This window comes from Pristiophorus japonicus, chromosome 30 (genome assembly GCF_044704955.1).
Source record: "Pristiophorus japonicus isolate sPriJap1 chromosome 30, sPriJap1.hap1, whole genome shotgun sequence".
In the NCBI taxonomy this organism is placed as follows: Eukaryota; Metazoa; Chordata; class Chondrichthyes; family Pristiophoridae; genus Pristiophorus; species Pristiophorus japonicus.
Genome location: NC_092006.1, coordinates 10,983,078 through 10,999,276, shown reverse-complemented (window position 1 = coordinate 10,999,276; position 16,199 = coordinate 10,983,078). Strand labels below are relative to the sequence as shown.

Sequence of the window (16,199 nt, the reverse complement as noted above, 5' to 3'; positions counted from 1 at the left end):
ATCCGGGCGGGCGCCGAGCACATAGAAACATAGAAAGTAGGAGCAGGAGTAGGCCATTCGGCCCTTCGAGCCTGCACCACCATTCAATATGATCATGGCTGATCATGCAACTTCAGTACCCCATTCCTGCTTTCTCTCCATACCCCTTGATCCCTTTAGCCATAAGGGCCACATCTAACTCCCTTTTGGGCACCGAGTCTCGTTGCCGAGAGCATGCAGAAAACAAGCGCAGGCAGCAGAAGGAGCGTGCGGCAAACCAGTCCCATCCACCCTCTCCTTCAACCACTTCTGTCCCACCTGTGACAGGGACGGTAATTCCCATATTGAACTGTACAGCCACCTGAGAACTCACTTTTAGAGTGGAAGCAAGTCTTACTTGATTCCAGGGTCTGTCTATGATGATGTTATATTTAAATTATAAAATTCCTATTTTTAAAAATGATAAAGTCGACAGGAATTGCATGCAGAAGAAAGATTTTTTTAATATATTTTGCAGACAAGTTCATACGGAACGAGGCAAGGCCCCTCCTGAGTCAGTGAAACATGAGTACAGGGCACTAGGCAAGGCCTGACCTGAGGCTGTGAATCTTGGGTACAGGGCACTAGCCAAGGCCTGACCCGAGGCAGTGAATCCTGGGTACAGGGCACTAGGCCAAGGCCTGACCCGAGGCAGTGAATCCTGGGTGCCCGCTGGTCACTCACCCAAGTCCCCACTCTTCCTGCACAAAGCTGGGCAGTGGTGCGCTTGGCAGGCTATTCAACCGCAGTGGCATCACAGCCAAGCTCAATCCCATCCTACGCGGACAAGCGTGCTTTCGAGTGGGGTGGTTGGGGGTGGGAGGCTATCAAGGAGCAGGGATGCCGGCTAATTTTGCTTCCAAACACCCCCCTTCCCGAACCCTGAGTGGGGGGGGTCAATCGCACCTTTCCCCTTCCCTTCCCTCCCCCCCTCCGCCGGAATGAATAACTTTCGGGGAGCGTACGTCTCTGGACGCCAGCCTTCAGGTGTTCCAAGGTGGCGTGAGCGAGAGAGAGAGAGAAGCAAGCGCCGGCAGTTGAAGGGCATCCGCCGTTTTACCGGTGGAGGTGCAGCCCCCGGGGGGGGGGGGCCTGGGTTAAGGGGGGGGGGTGGGGGAGCCCGGGTTAGGGGGGGGGGGGAAAGAGAGCCCCGGGTTAGGGGGGGGGGAGGTGCAGCCCCGGGTTAAGGGGGGGAGCCCCGGGTTAAGGGGGGGAAAGAGAGCCCCGGGTTTAAGGGGTGGGGGGGGAGAGCCCCGGGTTGGGGGGGGGGGGAGAGCCCCGGGTTAAGGGGAGGTGCAGCCCCCCCCGGGTTAAGGGGGGTAAAGCCCCGGGTTAAGGGGAGGTGCAGCCCCCCCGGGTTAGGGGAGGGAGCCCCAGGTTAGGGGGGGGCAGAGCCCCGGGTTTAGGGGGGGGGCAGAGCCCTGGGTTAGGGGGGAGGCCAGAGCCCTGGGTTTAGGGCGGGGAGCCCCGGGTTTGGGGGGGGGGGGAGCCCCGGGTTAGGGGGGGGCGGAGCCCCGGGTTAGGGGGGGGAGGAGCCCCGGGTTTAGGGGGGGAGCCCCGCGTTAGGGGGAGGTGCAGCCCTGGGTTCAGGAGGGGAGGAGCCCCGGGTTAGGGGGGGGGGGGGGAGGGCAGAGCCCTGGGTTTAGGGGGGGAGCCCCGGGTTAGGGGAGGGAGCCCCGGGTTTGGGGGGGGGGGGCAGAGCCTTGGGTTTAGGGGGGGAGCCCCGGGTTAGGGGGGGCAGAGCCCCGGGTTTAGGAGGGGGAGCCCCGGGTTAGGGGGGGCAGAGCCCCGGGTTAAGGGGAGGTGCAGCCCTGGGTTAAGGGGGGGCGGAGCCCCGGGTTAGGGGGAGGTGCAGCCCTGGGTTAAGGGGGGGCGGAGCCCCGGGTTAGGGGGGGCAGAGCCCCGGGTTGGGGGGGGGGGGCAGAGCCTTGGGTTTAGGGGGGGAGCCCCGGGTTAGGGGGAGGTGCAGCCCCTGGGTTAAGGGGGGGCAGAGCCCCGGGTTAAGGGGAGGTGCAGCCCCCCCCCCGGGTTAGGGGAGGGAGCCCCGGGTTTGGGGGGGGGGGGGGGGGGCAGAGCCTTGGGTTTAGGGGGGGAGCCCCGGGTTAAGGGGGGGGGGTTGCAGCCCTCCTCCCGGGGTCAGCCCCATCACTCGGTCCGCGCGGAGAACGTGCTGTAGCCCAGGTCCCCGATGGCGCCCAGCAGCAGCAGCCAGAGCGGCGCGAGGATGCACGAGAGCTTGGCGGCGGCGGCGGCGGCGTAGTGCTCGAGGCGGGCGCAGAGCGCCAGCAGGAAGGCCAGCTTGAGCAGCACGGCGCACAGGTAGCACACCTTGCGGCGGACGTGGCGCTCGTGGCCCGCCTTGCAGCGGCCGACCAGCTTGACGGTGAGCAGGACCAGCAGCACCGCGTCGAAGATCCAGAGCGGGATGAAGACGAGGAACCAGTTCCAGAGCAGCGTCTCGTCCAGCTTCAGCACCAGGACGATGAGGAAGAGCAGGGTGAAGAGCCACGTCAACAGGACCCGCTGCGCCAGGGACATTTTCATCGAAGGGGCGGGCGGGCGGCGGGCCTCCGTGCTCCTCCGCGCCGGCTCTCGGGCTTTCACGGGAGGCCGCACTTCTGTCCCATTGTCCCTTCCCGCGACGTACAGTCGACTCGAGTGTTCCCCGCTCGGCCCGGGCCCGGGTACGGGCACACCGGCGGACGCCCTCGGTCGGACCCCGGCCTTCTGTCCGCGCTAGCTCCGGAGGGCGCCGCGCCGCCCCGCCCCGGGAGTGTTGTGTTGTGTTGTGTCGCTAACTTTGGCAGCAGGCTGCAGGCCAGGAAAGGTGTATTGGCTGCAAAACAAAACCTCCCCCCCTCAGCGCAGGCCGCTTCCCTCAAACCACCACCACCACCACACTGCCCCCCTCCTCCTCCTCCTCCTCCTCCTCCTCCTCCGGGCCGGCGTTCACACCACGAGGGAGGGTGTTGAGGGGCAGCTAACTCCACTGGAGGCCGAAGATGCACCGCACACAGAGACACTAGGCCGCAACCTGACCCCTGACCCCCCGCCCCCTAGCAACCAGCTGAGGGCGGGGGGGGTGCCCCGCCCCGACCCGGAAGTCGCTCCCCCACACCCACACACCCACACCCATCCACTGTGGAAAACGCCGGCAGGGTGCGCGCTCAGGGCCCGGGGCGCGCTGTGTGTGTGTGTGTGAGAGAGAGAGCGTGGGTTCGGGGGCGCAGCCAGGGGGCGCCGCGTGGAGGGGCGGGGGCCAGGAGGCTGTGCGTACAGGGGCGGGGCCAGATGGAGGGTGCGCGCGCAGGGCCCGAAGGCTTTGTGTGTGTGTGTGGAGGGGCGGGCCCCGGGGGCTCAGTGTGTGGAGAGGGGCGGGGCCAGATGGAGGGTGCGCGCGCAGGGCTCGAAGACTTTGTGTGTGTGTTGGGGCGGGCCCCGGGGGCTCAGTGTGTGGAGAGGGGCGGGGCCAGATGGAGGGTGCGCGCGCAGGGCCCGAAGGCTTTGTGTGTGTGTGTGGAGGGGCGGGCCCCGGGGGCTCAGTGTGTGGAGAGGGGCGGGGCCAGATGGAGGGTGCGCGCGCAGGGCCCGAAGGCTGTGTGTGTGTGTGTGGAGGGGCGGGCCCCGGGGGCTCAGTGTGTGGAGAGGGGCGGGGCCAGATGGAGGGTGCGCGCGCAGGGCTCGAAGGCTTTGTGTGTGTGTGTGTGTGTGTGTGTGTGTGTGTGTGGAGGGGCGGGACCCGGGGGCTCAGTGTGTGTGTGTGTGTGAGTGCGCGCGCAGGGCCCAGGTCGGCGCTGAGTGTGTGCGTGTGAGCAGGGGAGGGTGCGTGCGCAGGACCTGGGGGCTCTGTGTGTGTGTGTGTGAGAGGGGCGGGGCTAGGAGAGGCTGCGCGCGCAGGGCCCAGATGGAGCGCAATTTGTGGGGGGGAGGGGCGGGGCTAAAGGAGGCTGCGCGCGCACGGCTCCTGGGGCTCTGTGTGTGTGTGTGTGTGTAGGGGAGAGGAGGGGCCAGTGCCCGGGGGGGGAGGGGCCCGGGCGGCGGCGGCTCCCGGCGGCCAGTGCGGGAGCGAGAGTCAGTCAGTGAGCGAGCCGTGAGCGCGAGTCGAGTCGGGGCGGGCGGTCGGTCGGGGGCGGACGATGGCGGAAGGTTCTGGAAAGCGGCGGATCAAAGTGACGGTGAAGACGCCCAAGGACCGCGAGGAGTTCGCGGTGGAGGAGGAGGCGTCGGTGCGGGAGGTGAGGCCGGGGCCGGGGAGTGGTGAGCGGGCAACTGTGAGCCCGAGGGGGGGTAGGAGAAGCCTGAGGCCTAGTCACCCCCCCCCTACTCCACCCCCCGGCTCCGGGCCTGTGGGTGTGGGAGGAGAGGGAGCTCCAACACCCACCCACACACACATGTTGGCAAATCTACCCGGGCCAATAACTTCAGTAATACCCAGACTGTCCGGTATATTGGCAGGCTACACACTTCCACCCAGTCTATGTGCTGGGAAATAGCGTCAATAATCCAGATATTAGCAAAATGACCAATAACATGCACACTAACATCAAATATATCCGGGGTTAAAGCTCTAATAGTATAGATATTAAATGTTGGGTGGAATAACTTCAATAATATACACACTAACATCAAATATATTCGGGGTGATAGCTTCAATAATCCAGGTATTAGCATATATTGGAAAATAACTTCAATAATATAGATATCCAATATGTTGGGTGTAATAATTTCAATAATATACACACTAACATCAAATATATCTGGGGTTAAAGCTTTAATAATATAGATATCAAATATGTTGGGTGGAATAACGTCAATAATATACACACTAATGTCAAATATATCCGGGGTAATAGCTTCAATAATCCAGGTATTAGCAAAATAACTTCAATAATATAGATATCAAGTATGTTGGGTGGAATAACTTCAATAATATACACACTAACATCAAATATATAAGGTGGGAAATAACTTCAATACTATCCAGGGAAATAGCTTCAGTAATAGATATTGCCAAGCATATTGGGTCGAATAACTTATTATACATGCTACCAAATGTATCCTAAGGAAAATGCATCAGTAATCTAGGTATTAACACCAAATATATCCGGTGTAATAACTTCAATACTATAGATATTAATGTCAAATATATCAAGTACAATAGTTCTAATAATATACTAACACCAAATATGAGGTAGCAAATAGCTTCAATAATATAAATATTAACATCAAATATATCAGAGAAATAGCATCAACAATATAGATATTAACATCAAATGCATAAGATGTGAAATAGCTTCAGTAATATAAATATTAACATCAAAGATTTAAAAAGAGAGATTAGTTTAGTAGGTATATTTTACATCACATATTACATATTATGGGGTGAATCTGTTCCCCCATCCCTGGGACAGTGCTCATTGTTACCCGGCTGGACTCTGATTGACTCAGCTTTGAGTCTTTTGAGGTTTTGATAGAGTAAATAGGGATAAAATGATTCCTTGTCCAGCAAGTGGCTCAGTAACCAGAGGTCATCGAGTGAAAAATCATTGGAGAAAGATCTAGAGGGGAGCTGAGAATTTTTTTCACTCGGGGAATTGTCAGGATCTGAAAAAGAGAGACTTGCATTTCTGTGGCGCCTTTCATGACCTCAGGACGTTCCAAAGCGCTTTTCAGCCAAGGAAGTACTTTTTGAAGTGCAGTCACTGTTGCAATATGGGAATCGCCTATCTGCGCACAGCAAGCTCCCACACACAGCAATGTGATACTGACCCAGATCATCTGTTTTGGCGCTGTTGATTGAGGGATAAATATTGGCCCCAGGGAGAACTCCCCCTGCTCTTCTTCCAATAGTGGCCCCGGGATCTTTTACATCCACCTGAGGGGGCAGACTGGGCCTCGGATTAACGCCTCATCTGAAAAACGGCACATCCGACATTACGGCGATCCCTCAGTGTCGCCCCTCCGACATTGCGGCACTCCCTCAGTACTGCCCCATCGACAGTGGGCGCTCCCTCAGTGCCGCCCCATCGATAGTGCAGCGCTCCCTCAGTACTGCCCCTCCGACAGTGAGACGAACCCTCAGTCCTGCCCCTCCGACAGTGCGGTGCTCCCTCAGTCCTGCCCCTCCGAAAGTGGGGCACTCCCTCAGTGCCGCCCCTCTGACAGTGCGGCGCTCCCTCAGTGCTGGCACTGGGAGTGTTGGCCTGGATTTTGGGGGCTCAAGTCTCCAGAGTAAGGTTCGAAACCACAACCTTCAGCCTCTTCTGATTGTACTAGAGAGGGTACAGATGAGATTCACGAGGACGTTGCTGGGACTGGAGAATTTTGGCTCTGAGGAAAGATTGGATAGGCTGGCATTGTTTTCTTTGGAGCTGAGGAGATTTAATTGAGGTGTATAAAATTATGAGGGGCCTAGATAGGAAGGACCTATTTCCCTGAGCAGAGAGGACAATAACCAAGGGGAATAGATTTAAAGTAATTGATAGGTTTAGAGGGGATTTGAGGGGTAATGTGGTGGTGGGGGTCTGGGGTGGAACTCACTGCCTGAAAGGGTGGTAGAGGCAGAAACCCTCACCACATTTAAAAAGTGCTTGGGTGTGCATTTAAAAATAGAGTCTGACAAAAACTATAGACCAGTTAACTGTACATCTGTGGTTGGGAAAATGCTGGATTCCATTATTAAGAAAGCAGTATCGGGGCAGTTGGAAAAGCCTAATTCAATCAAGCAGAGTCAGCATGCTTTTATGAAACGGAAATCATGTTTGACAAATTTGCTGGAGTTCTTTGAGGATGTAACGAACAGGGTGGATAAGGGAGAACCAGTGGATGTGGTGTATTTGGACTTCCAGAAGGCATTTGACAAGGTGCCATATAAAAGGTTACTGCACAAGATAAAAGCTCACTGAGTTGGGGTTAATATATTAGCATGGATAGAGGATTAGTTAACTCACAGAAAACAGAGAGTCAGGTCATTTTCCGGTTGGCAAACAGTGACTAGTGGCGTGCCGCAGGGATCAGTGCTGCATCCTCAACTATTTACAATGTATATTAATGACTTGGATGAAGGGACCGTGTGTAATGGAGCCAAGTTTGCTGATGATACAAAGATGGGAGGAAAAGCAAATTGTGAGGAGGACACAAAATCTGCAAAGGGATATAGACAGGTTAAGTGAGTGGGCAAATATTTGGCAGATGGAATATAATGTGGGAAAATGTGAGGTTATCCACTTTGGCAGAAAAAATAGAAAAGCAAATTATAATTTAAATGGAGAAAAACTGCAAAGTGCTGCAGTACAGAGGGACCTGGGGGTCCTTGTGCATGAAACACAAAAGGATAGTATGCAGGTACAGCAAGTGATCAGGAAGGCAAATGGAATCTTGGCCTTTATTGCAAAGGGGGATGGGGTATAAAAGCAGGGAAGTCCTGCTACAGTTATACAGGGTATTGGTGAGGCCACACCTGGAGTACTGCGAACAGTTTTGGTTTCCATTTTTAAGGAAGGATATACTTTTTTGGAGGCTGTTCAGAGAAGGTTCACTCGGTTGATTCCGGAGATGAGGGGTTGACTTATGAAGAAAGGTTGGGTAGGTTGGGCCTCTAGAAACACAGAAAATAGGTGCAGGAGTAGGCCTTCGAGCCTGCACCACCATTCAATAAGATCATGCCTGATCATTCCCTCAGTACCCCGTTCCTGCTTTCTCTCCATACCCCTTGATCCCTTTAGCCGCAAGGGCCATATCTAACTCTCTCTTGAATATATCCAATGAACTGGCATTAACAACACTCTGTGGCAGGGAATTCCATAGGTTAATTGTCATGTATTTAACCAGCATTGTAACCCATGTATAATCTGACCTAAATTGTACACTGAGAGAACACTGTGGTGGTGAATTTGTGGGAGACACTCCTAACCTAGACCTTCAGGTATAAAATGGGAAGCTCCACCCACTTCCTTCACTTATGCTATGGAATAAAGGACAGGTCACAGACTGACCTCAAGCATGGGCCTCGTGTGCATTTATACTGTATAGTAAGGACCTATCAATGGCGACGAGGATGGGATTTAAACCACACGAGCATGGCCACTAGCAGAACAGACGAGAGGTACTGTGTTAAGGAATGGTTGGGACAGAGATTCAACATTGTTAAAGCAGCACACAGTTCTCCAGGCAGACAAGGGCAGTCGGGCATGCCCCAACATGTAGTCGAACCCAGAGGGGGAGTTCGACAGAGACAATGGCAAGCTGAACGGCGATTCACGCCATTGCAAGGGACAATGGGGCCATCAACACCTGTTAATGGCGCACTCAAGGGCAATAACGGGGCAGTCAGGGACGATCGACTGGCAAGGGACCTTTTGTTTCAAACAGCAGCTCATGCTGGAGGCGTGGAGGCATACACTCAGCCGGAGTTTGCAGAGGTGAGCAAAATACCTGCAGAAATTGCAGAAATGAACGCTGGGGGAAATCGCTGGAAGCTGAAGTTCAGCGAGTTCATGTGGAGCATGTATACAGTTCATACACCAGGACGCCACCGATAATGATGAAAGTGCTCCTCAATGGCATCCCAGTATCAATGGAGCTAGACACGGGGGCCAGCCAGTCCCTGATGGGTATCAAACAGTTCGAAAAGTTGTGGGCGTCCAAGGCCAGGAGGCCAAAATTATCGCCGATTGACGCACAGCTACGGACATACACAAAGGAGATCATTCCGGTGCTAGGCAGTGCCACGGTAGTCGTGACCCACAAAGATTCGGAGAACAGGTTGCCTGCCACTCTGGGTTGTCCCGGGGGACGATCCCGCACTACTGGGGAGGAGTTGGCTTGCTGTCATGAACTGGAAATGGGGCGATGTCAATGCAATTTTCTCTGTGGAGCGAGTATCATGCTCACAGAGCCTGGACAAATTTGACTCATTATTTCAACCCGGCATTGGCACTTTCATGGGGGCCAAGGTAGTGATTCACAAACCCGCACGCCAGACCAGTACACCACAAGGCCAGAGCGCTGCCGTACGTTTTGCGGAAAAGATAGGCGAATTGGACCGCCTGCTGAGGGAAGGCATCATCTCGCCAGTTGAATTCAGTGACTGGGCGAGCCCGATTGTGCCGGTGCTCAAGGCGGATGGGTTGGTCAGGATATGTGGCGATTACAAGGCCACCATCAATCGAGTGCCACTCCAAGACCAGTACCCGCTACCGAGAGCGGAGGACCTCTTTGCGACGCTATCCGGTGGCAAACTTTTTTCAAAATTGGACCTGACCTCAGCTTACATGACCCAGGAGCTGGCGAGTGAGTCGAAGAAGCTGACCACCATCACGACACACAAGGGGTTGTTTGAGTACAGCAGATGTCCGTTTGGGATTCGCTCGGCCGCCACGATCTTCCAACGAAATATGGAAAGCCGCCTCAAGTCGATTCCAGGGACAGTGGTTTTTCAGGACGACATCCTCATTACGGGTTACTATACTGAAGAACACCTCCACAACCTGGAGGAGGTGCTACGCAGACTGGACCGGGTAGGGCTGCGACTGAAAAAGGCGACGTGCGTCTTCCGAGCTCGAGGTAGAATTCCTGGGGATGAGAGTAGCAGCAGACGGGATCAGCCCTACTGCGTCCAAGACAGAAGCGATCCAGAGAGCACCCAGACCCCGTAACACGACAGAGCTGCATTCATTCCTGGGGCTCCTGAACTACTTTGTTAACTTTCTTCCCAAATTGAGCACGCTGCTAGACCCGCTACACGTGCTCCTACGCAAAAGTCGCGAATGGGTCTGGGGGGACAGCCAGGAAAGGGCTTTTAATAGTGCACGCAATTTGTTATGTTCCAACAATCTGTTAGCACAAGTTTCATACATGGGTCATATAGCGTTAACGAGCGATGCGTCGTCCTATGGTGCCGGGTGTGTGTTGCAGCATGTCGATGCCAAAGGTCAGAGAAGTTCCTCCTCATCTCGGTCCTAAATGGCTTATCCCTTATCCTAAGACTATGTCCCCTGGTTCTGGACTTCCCCAACATCGGGAACTTTCTTCCTGCATCTAAGCTGTCCAGTCCTGTCAGAATTTTATATGTTTCTATGAGATCCCCTCTCATCCTTCTAAACTCCAGTGAATTACAGGCCCAGTCGATCCAGTCTCTCCTCATATGTCAGTCCTGCCATCCCGGGAATCAGTCTGGTGAATCTTCGCTGCACTCCCTCAATAGCAAGAATGTCTTTCCTCAGATTCGGAGACCAAAACTGAACACAATATTCCAGGTGAGGCCTCACCAAGGCCCTGTACAACTGCAGTAAGATTTCCCTGCTCCTATACTCAAATCCTCTCGCTATGAAGGCCAACATACCATTTGCTTTCTTCACCGCCTGCTGTACCTGCATGCCAACTTTCAATGACTGATGTACCATGACACCCAGGTCTCACGGCACCTCCCCTTTTCCTAATCTGCCGCCATTCAGATAATATTCTGCCCTCGTGTTTTTGCCCCCAAAGTGGATAACCTCACATTTATCCACATTATACTGCATCTGCCATGTATTTGCCCACTGACCTAACCTGTCCAAATCATCCTGCAGCCTCTTAGCGTCCTCCTCACAGCTCTCATCGCCACCCAGTTTAGTGTCAAATGCAAACTTGGCGATATTACACTCAATTCCTTCATCTAAATCATTAATATATATTGTAAAGAGCTGGAGTCCCAGCACTGAGTCCTGCGGCACCCCACTAGTCACTGCCTGCCATTCTGAAAAGGACCCGTTAATCCCGACTCTCTGCTTCCTGTCTGCCAACCAGTTCTCTATCCACGTCAGTACATTACCCCCAATACCATGTGCTTTAATTTTGCACACCAATCTCTTGTGTTTAGGCGTTTAGAAGAATGGGATGTGATCTTATCGAAACATATAAGATATTGAGGGGACTCGACAAGGTGGATGCAGAGAGGATGTTTCCACTCATAGGGGAAACTAAAACGAGAGGGCATGATCTTAGAATAAGGGGTCGCCCATTTAAAACTGAGATGAGGAGGAATTTCTTCTGAGGGTTGTAAATCTGTGGAATTCTCTGCCCCAGAGAGCTGTGGAGGCTGGGTCATTGAATATATTTAGGGTGGAGATCGACAGATTTTTGGGTGATAAAGGAATAAAGAGTTATGGGGAGCGGGCGGGGAAGTGGAGCTGAGTCCATGATCAGATCAGCCATGATCTTATTGAATGGCGGAGCAGGCTCGAGGGGCCGTATGGCCGACTCCTGTTCGCATTATGTTGTGTGTAATGTTGAAGTGCCGTAACCTACAGGGCTACGGACCAAGAGCTGGAAAGTGGGATTAGGCTGGGGAGCTCTTTGTCGGCTGGCGCAGACACGATGGGCTGAAATGGCCTCCTTCGGTGCTGTAAATGTCTGACTTTATGTGCCTTGCCCTCCCCCGATCCCCGGGACTGATTGTTATCTGGCCTGGACTCTGTTGATTTCCACAGCTTTGAGAATTTTGCGTTTTTGATGGAGCAAATAGCTAAAATCGATTCCCTCTCTGGCAAGAGGACCCATAACTTGAGGTTGTAGATTTTACAATTCTTCTGCCAATCACTTTAGATCTGTGTCCTCTGGTTCTCAATCCTTCTGCTGGAAAAAGATCGAGGAGGAGGATTGTTTGACTTTTTTTGTGAGTTGTGAGCATATGGAACACATCCTCAAAAAGGTGGTTGAAGCTGGTTCCATCAATAATGAAAAAAGGGATTTGGACAGATCCTGGAGCATGAGGAACTTGCAGGTTGCAGACAAAAAGCAAGGGCTGTGTGACGAAGCAGAACTCTTTCAAAGAGCCAGCGACGGGGCGATTGGCCTCCTGTGCTGAACGTTTCTATGATATTCTTTGAGTCAGTGAGCCACTGGTTGACCCACTTCGGAGCCTTCCCCCTCTCCCCCGTTCTCTCTACCCTTCCCCCTCTTCCCCCCCGTTCTCTCTCCCCTTCCCCCTCTCCCCCTGTTCTCTCTCCCCTTCCCCCTCCCTCCCCGTTCTCTCTCCCCTTCCCCCTCCCTCCCTGTTCTCTCTCCCCTTCCCCCTCTCCCCTTCACCCTCTCCCCCCGTTCTCTCTCCCCTTCCCCCTCTCCCCCCCCGTTCTCTCTCCCCTTCCCCCTCCCTCCCCTGTTCTTTCTCCCCTTCCCCCTCTCCCCCCCCGTTCTCTCTCTCCTTCCCCCTCTCCCCCCCCGTTCTCTCTCCCCTTCCCCTTCTCTCCCCCCCGTTCTCTCTCCCTTCCCCCTCTCCCCCCCCCCCCGTTCTCTCTCCCCTTCCCCCTCTCCCCCGTTCTCTCTCCCCTTCCTTCCCCCCCCCCCCCCCCCGTTCCTCTCTCCCCTTCCCGTTCTCACTCCCCTTCCCCCTCTCCCCCCCGTTCTCTCTCCCCTTCCCCCCTCCCCCCCCCCCCCGTTCTCTCTCCCCTTCCCCCGCTCCCCCCCGTTCTCTCTCCCCTTCCCCCTCTCCCCCCCGTTCTCTCTCCCCTTCCCCCTCTCCCCCCCGTGTTCTCTCCCCTTCCCCCTCTCCCCCCCGTGTTCTCTCCCCTTCCCCCTCTCCCCCCCGTTCTCACTCCCCTTCCCCCTCTCCCCGTTCTCACTCCCCTTCCCCTCTCCCCGTTCTCACTCCCCTTCCCCCTCTCCCCGTTCTCACTCCCCTTCCCCCTCTCCCCGTTCTCACTCCCCTTCCCCCTCTCCCCGTTCTCACTCCCCTTCCCCCTCTCCCCGTTCTCACTCCCCTTCCCCCTCTCCCCGTTCTCACTCCCCTTCCCCCTCTCCCCGTTCTCACTCCCCTTCCCCCTCTCCCCGTTCTCACTCCCCTTCCCCCTCTCCCCGTTCTCACTCCCCTTCCCCCTCTCCCCGTTCTCACTCCCCTTCCCCCTCTCCCCGTTCTCACTCCCCTTCCCCCTCTCCCCGTTCTCACTCCCCTTCCCCCTCTCCCCGTTCTCACTCCCCTTCCCCCTCTCCCCGTTCTCACTCCCCTTCCCCCTCTCCCCGTTCTCACTCCCCTTCCCCCTCTCCCCGTTCTCACTCCCCTTCCCCTCTCCCCGTTCTCACTCCCCTTCCCCCTCTCCCCGTTCTCACTCCCCTTCCCCCTCTCCCCGTTCTCACTCCCCTTCCCCCTCTCCCCGTTCTCACTCCCCTTCCCCCTCTCCCCGTTCTCACTCCCCTTCCCCCTCTCCCCGTTCTCACTCCCCTTCCCCCTCTCCCGTTCTCACTCCCCTTCCCCCTCTCCCCGTTCTCACTCCCCTTCCCCCTCTCCCCGTTCTCACTCCCCTTCCCCCTCTCCCCGTTCTCACTCCCCTTCCCCCTCTCCCCGTTCTCACTCCCCTTCCCCCTCTCCCCGTTCTCACTCCCCTTCCCCCTCTCCCCGTTCTCACTCCCCTTCCCCCTCTCCCCGTTCTCACTCCCCTTCCCCCTCTCCCCGTTCTCACTCCCCTTCCCCCTCTCCCCGTTCTCACTCCCCTTCCCCCTCTCCCCGTTCTCACTCCCCTTCCCCCTCTCCCCGTTCTCACTCCCCTTCCCCCTCTCCCCGTTCTCACTCCCCTTCCCCCTCTCCCCGTTCTCACTCCCCTTCCCCCTCTCCCCGTTCTCACTCCCCTTCCCCCTCTCCCCGTTCTCACTCCCCTTCCCCCTCTCCCCGTTCTCACTCCCCTTCCCCCTCTCCCCGTTCTCACTCCCCTTCCCCCTCTCCCCGTTCTCACTCCCCTTCCCCCTCTCCCCGTTCTCACTCCCCTTCCCCTCTCCCCGTTCCCTCTCCCCCCCCCCCCGTCCTCTCCCCGTTCCCTCCTCTCCCCCCCCCGTCCCCTCCTCTTCCCCCCCCCCTCCTCTCCCCCCCCGTCCCCTCCTCTTTCCCCCCCCCCCCCTCTCCCCCCCCACCCCCGTCCCCTCCTCTTCCCCCCCCCCCCCGTCCCCTCCTCTTCCCCCCCCCCCGTCCCCTCCTCTTCCCCCCCCCCCCGTCCCCTCCTCTTCCCCCCCCCCGTCCCCTCCTCTTCCCCCCCCCCCGTCCCCTCCTCTCCCCCCCCCCCGTCCCCTCCTCTACCCCCCCCCCCGTCCCCTCCTCTCCCCCCCCCCCCCGTCCCCTCCTCTCCCCCCCCCGTCCCCTCCTCTCCCCCCCCCATCCCCTCCTCTCCCCCCCCCATCCCCTCCTCTCCCCCCCCTCCTCCCCCCCCCCCCCCCGTCCCCTCCTCTCTCCCCCCCCCCCCCCCCCCCGGTCCCCTCCTCTCTTCCCCCCCCCGTCCCCCCGTCCCCTCCTCTCCCCCCCCCCGTCCCCTCCTCTTCCCCCCCCCCCCCCCCGTCCCCTCCTCTCTCCCCCCCCCCGTCCCCTCCTCTCCCCCCCCCCCCCCGTCCCCTCCTCTCCCCCCCCCCCCCGTCCCCTTCTCTCCCCCCGTCCCCTCCTCTCCCCCCCCCCCCCCGTCCACTCTCCCCTCTCCCCCCCGTCCACTCTCCCCTCTCCCCCCCCCCCTCCCTCTCCCCCCCCCCCCCCCTTCCGACCCCCCCCCCGTCCACACTCTTCCCCCCCCCCCCCCGTCCACACTCTTCCCCCCCCCCCCCGTCCACTCTCCCCCCCCCCCCCCGTCCACTCTTCCCCCCCCCCCCGTCCACTCTTTCCCCCCCCCCCCCCGTCCACTCTTCCCCCCCCCCGTCCACTCTCCCCTCTCCCCCCCCCGTCCACTCTCCCCTCTCCCCCCCCGTCCACTCTCCCCTCTCCCCCCCCGTCCACTCTCCCCTCTCCCCCCCCGTCCACTCTCCCCTCTCCCCCCCCGTCCACTCTCCCCTCTCCCCCCCCCGTCCACTCTCCCCTCTCCCCCCCCGTCCACTCTCCCCTCTCCCCCCCCGTCCACTCTCCCCTCTCCCCCCCCGTCCACTCTCCCCTCTCCCCCCCCGTCCACTCTCCCCTCTCCCCCCCCCGTCCACTCTCCCCTCTCCCCCCCCCGTCCACTCTCCCCTCTCCCCCCCCCGTCCACTCTCCCCTCTCCCCCCCCCCCCCCGTCCACTCTCCCCTCTACCCCCCCCCCCCCCGTCCACTCTCCCCTCTACCCCCCCCCCCCCGTCCACTCTCCCCTCTACCCCCCCCCCCCCGTCCACTCTCCCCTCTTCCCCCCCCCCCCCGTCCACTCTCCCCTCTCCCCCCCCCCGTCCACTCTCCCCTCTCCCCCCCCCCCCGTCCACTCTCCCCTCTTCCCCCCCCCCCCGTCCACTCTCCCCTCTTCCCCCCCCCGTCCACTCTCCCCTCTACCCCCCCCCCCGTCCACTCTCCCCTCTACCCCCCCCCCCCGTCCACTCTCCCCTCTACCCCCCCCCCCCGTCCACTCTCCCCTCTACCCCCCCCCCCCCGTCCACTCTCCCCTCTTCCCCCCCCCCCCGTCCACTCTCCCCTCTCCCCCCCCCGTCCACTCTCCCCTCTCCCCCCCCCCCCCCCGTCCACTCTCCCCTCTACCCCCCCCCCCCGTCCACTCTCCCCTCTACCCCCCCCCCCCCGTCCACTCTCCCCTCTACCCCCCCCCCCCCGTCCACTCTCCCCTCTTCCCCCGCCCCCCGTCCACTCTCCCCTCTCCCCCCCCCCGTCCACTCTCCCCTCTCCCCCCCCCCCCGTCCACTCTCCCCTCTCCCCCCCCCCCCGTCCACTCTCCCCTCTTCCCCCCCCCCCGTCCACTCTCCCCTCTCCCCCCCCCGTCCACTCTCCCCTCTCCCCCCCCCGTCCACTCTCCCCTCTACCCCCCCCCGTCCACTCTCCCCTCTACCCCCCCCCCCGTCCACTCTCCCCTCTACCCCCCCCCCCGTCCACTCTCCCCTCTACCCCCCCCCCCCCCGTCCACTCTCCCCTCTTCCCCCCCCCCCGTCCACTCTCCCCTCTCCCCCCCCCCGTCCACTCTCCCCTCCCCCCCCCCCCCCCCGTCCACTCTCCCCTCTCCCCCCCCCCCCCCGTCCACTCTCCCCTCCCCCCCCCCCGTCCACTCTCCCCTCTCCCCCCCCCCCCGTCCACTCTCCCCTCTCCCCCCCCGTCCACTCTCCCCTCTCCCCCCCCGTCCACTCTCCCCTCTTCCCCCCCCCCCCCGTCCACTCTCCCCTCTCCACCCCCCCGTCCACTCTCCCCTCTTCCCCCCCCCCGTCCACTCTCCCCTCTCCCCCCCCCCCCCGTGCACTCTCCCCTCTCCCCCCCCGTCCACTCTCCCCTC

The 16,199-nt window shown here is 59.2% G+C and overlaps 2 protein-coding genes across 2 annotated transcripts in view; one reads left to right on the top strand and one right to left on the bottom strand.

Moving 5' to 3' along the window:
- Positions 1 to 457: 457 nt before the first annotated feature.
- On the bottom strand, positions 458 to 3,080 carry LOC139240260 (transmembrane protein 60-like). The gene has a single exon (XM_070868741.1). The coding sequence runs from the start codon at positions 2,560 to 2,562 to the stop codon at positions 2,164 to 2,166; it is 399 nt and encodes a 132-aa protein (XP_070724842.1). The 5' UTR covers positions 2,563 to 3,080; the 3' UTR covers positions 458 to 2,163.
- A 983-nt stretch (positions 3,081 to 4,063) lies between these two features.
- ubqln4 (ubiquilin 4) overlaps positions 4,064 to 16,199 on the top strand; it is a 70,477-nt gene continuing 58,341 nt past the window's right edge. The window contains exon 1 of the mRNA XM_070868682.1: positions 4,064 to 4,253. Coding sequence (XP_070724783.1) covers positions 4,155 to 4,253 — 99 coding nt within the window. The 5' untranslated portion in view covers positions 4,064 to 4,154. The remainder of the gene's footprint in view (positions 4,254 to 16,199) is intronic.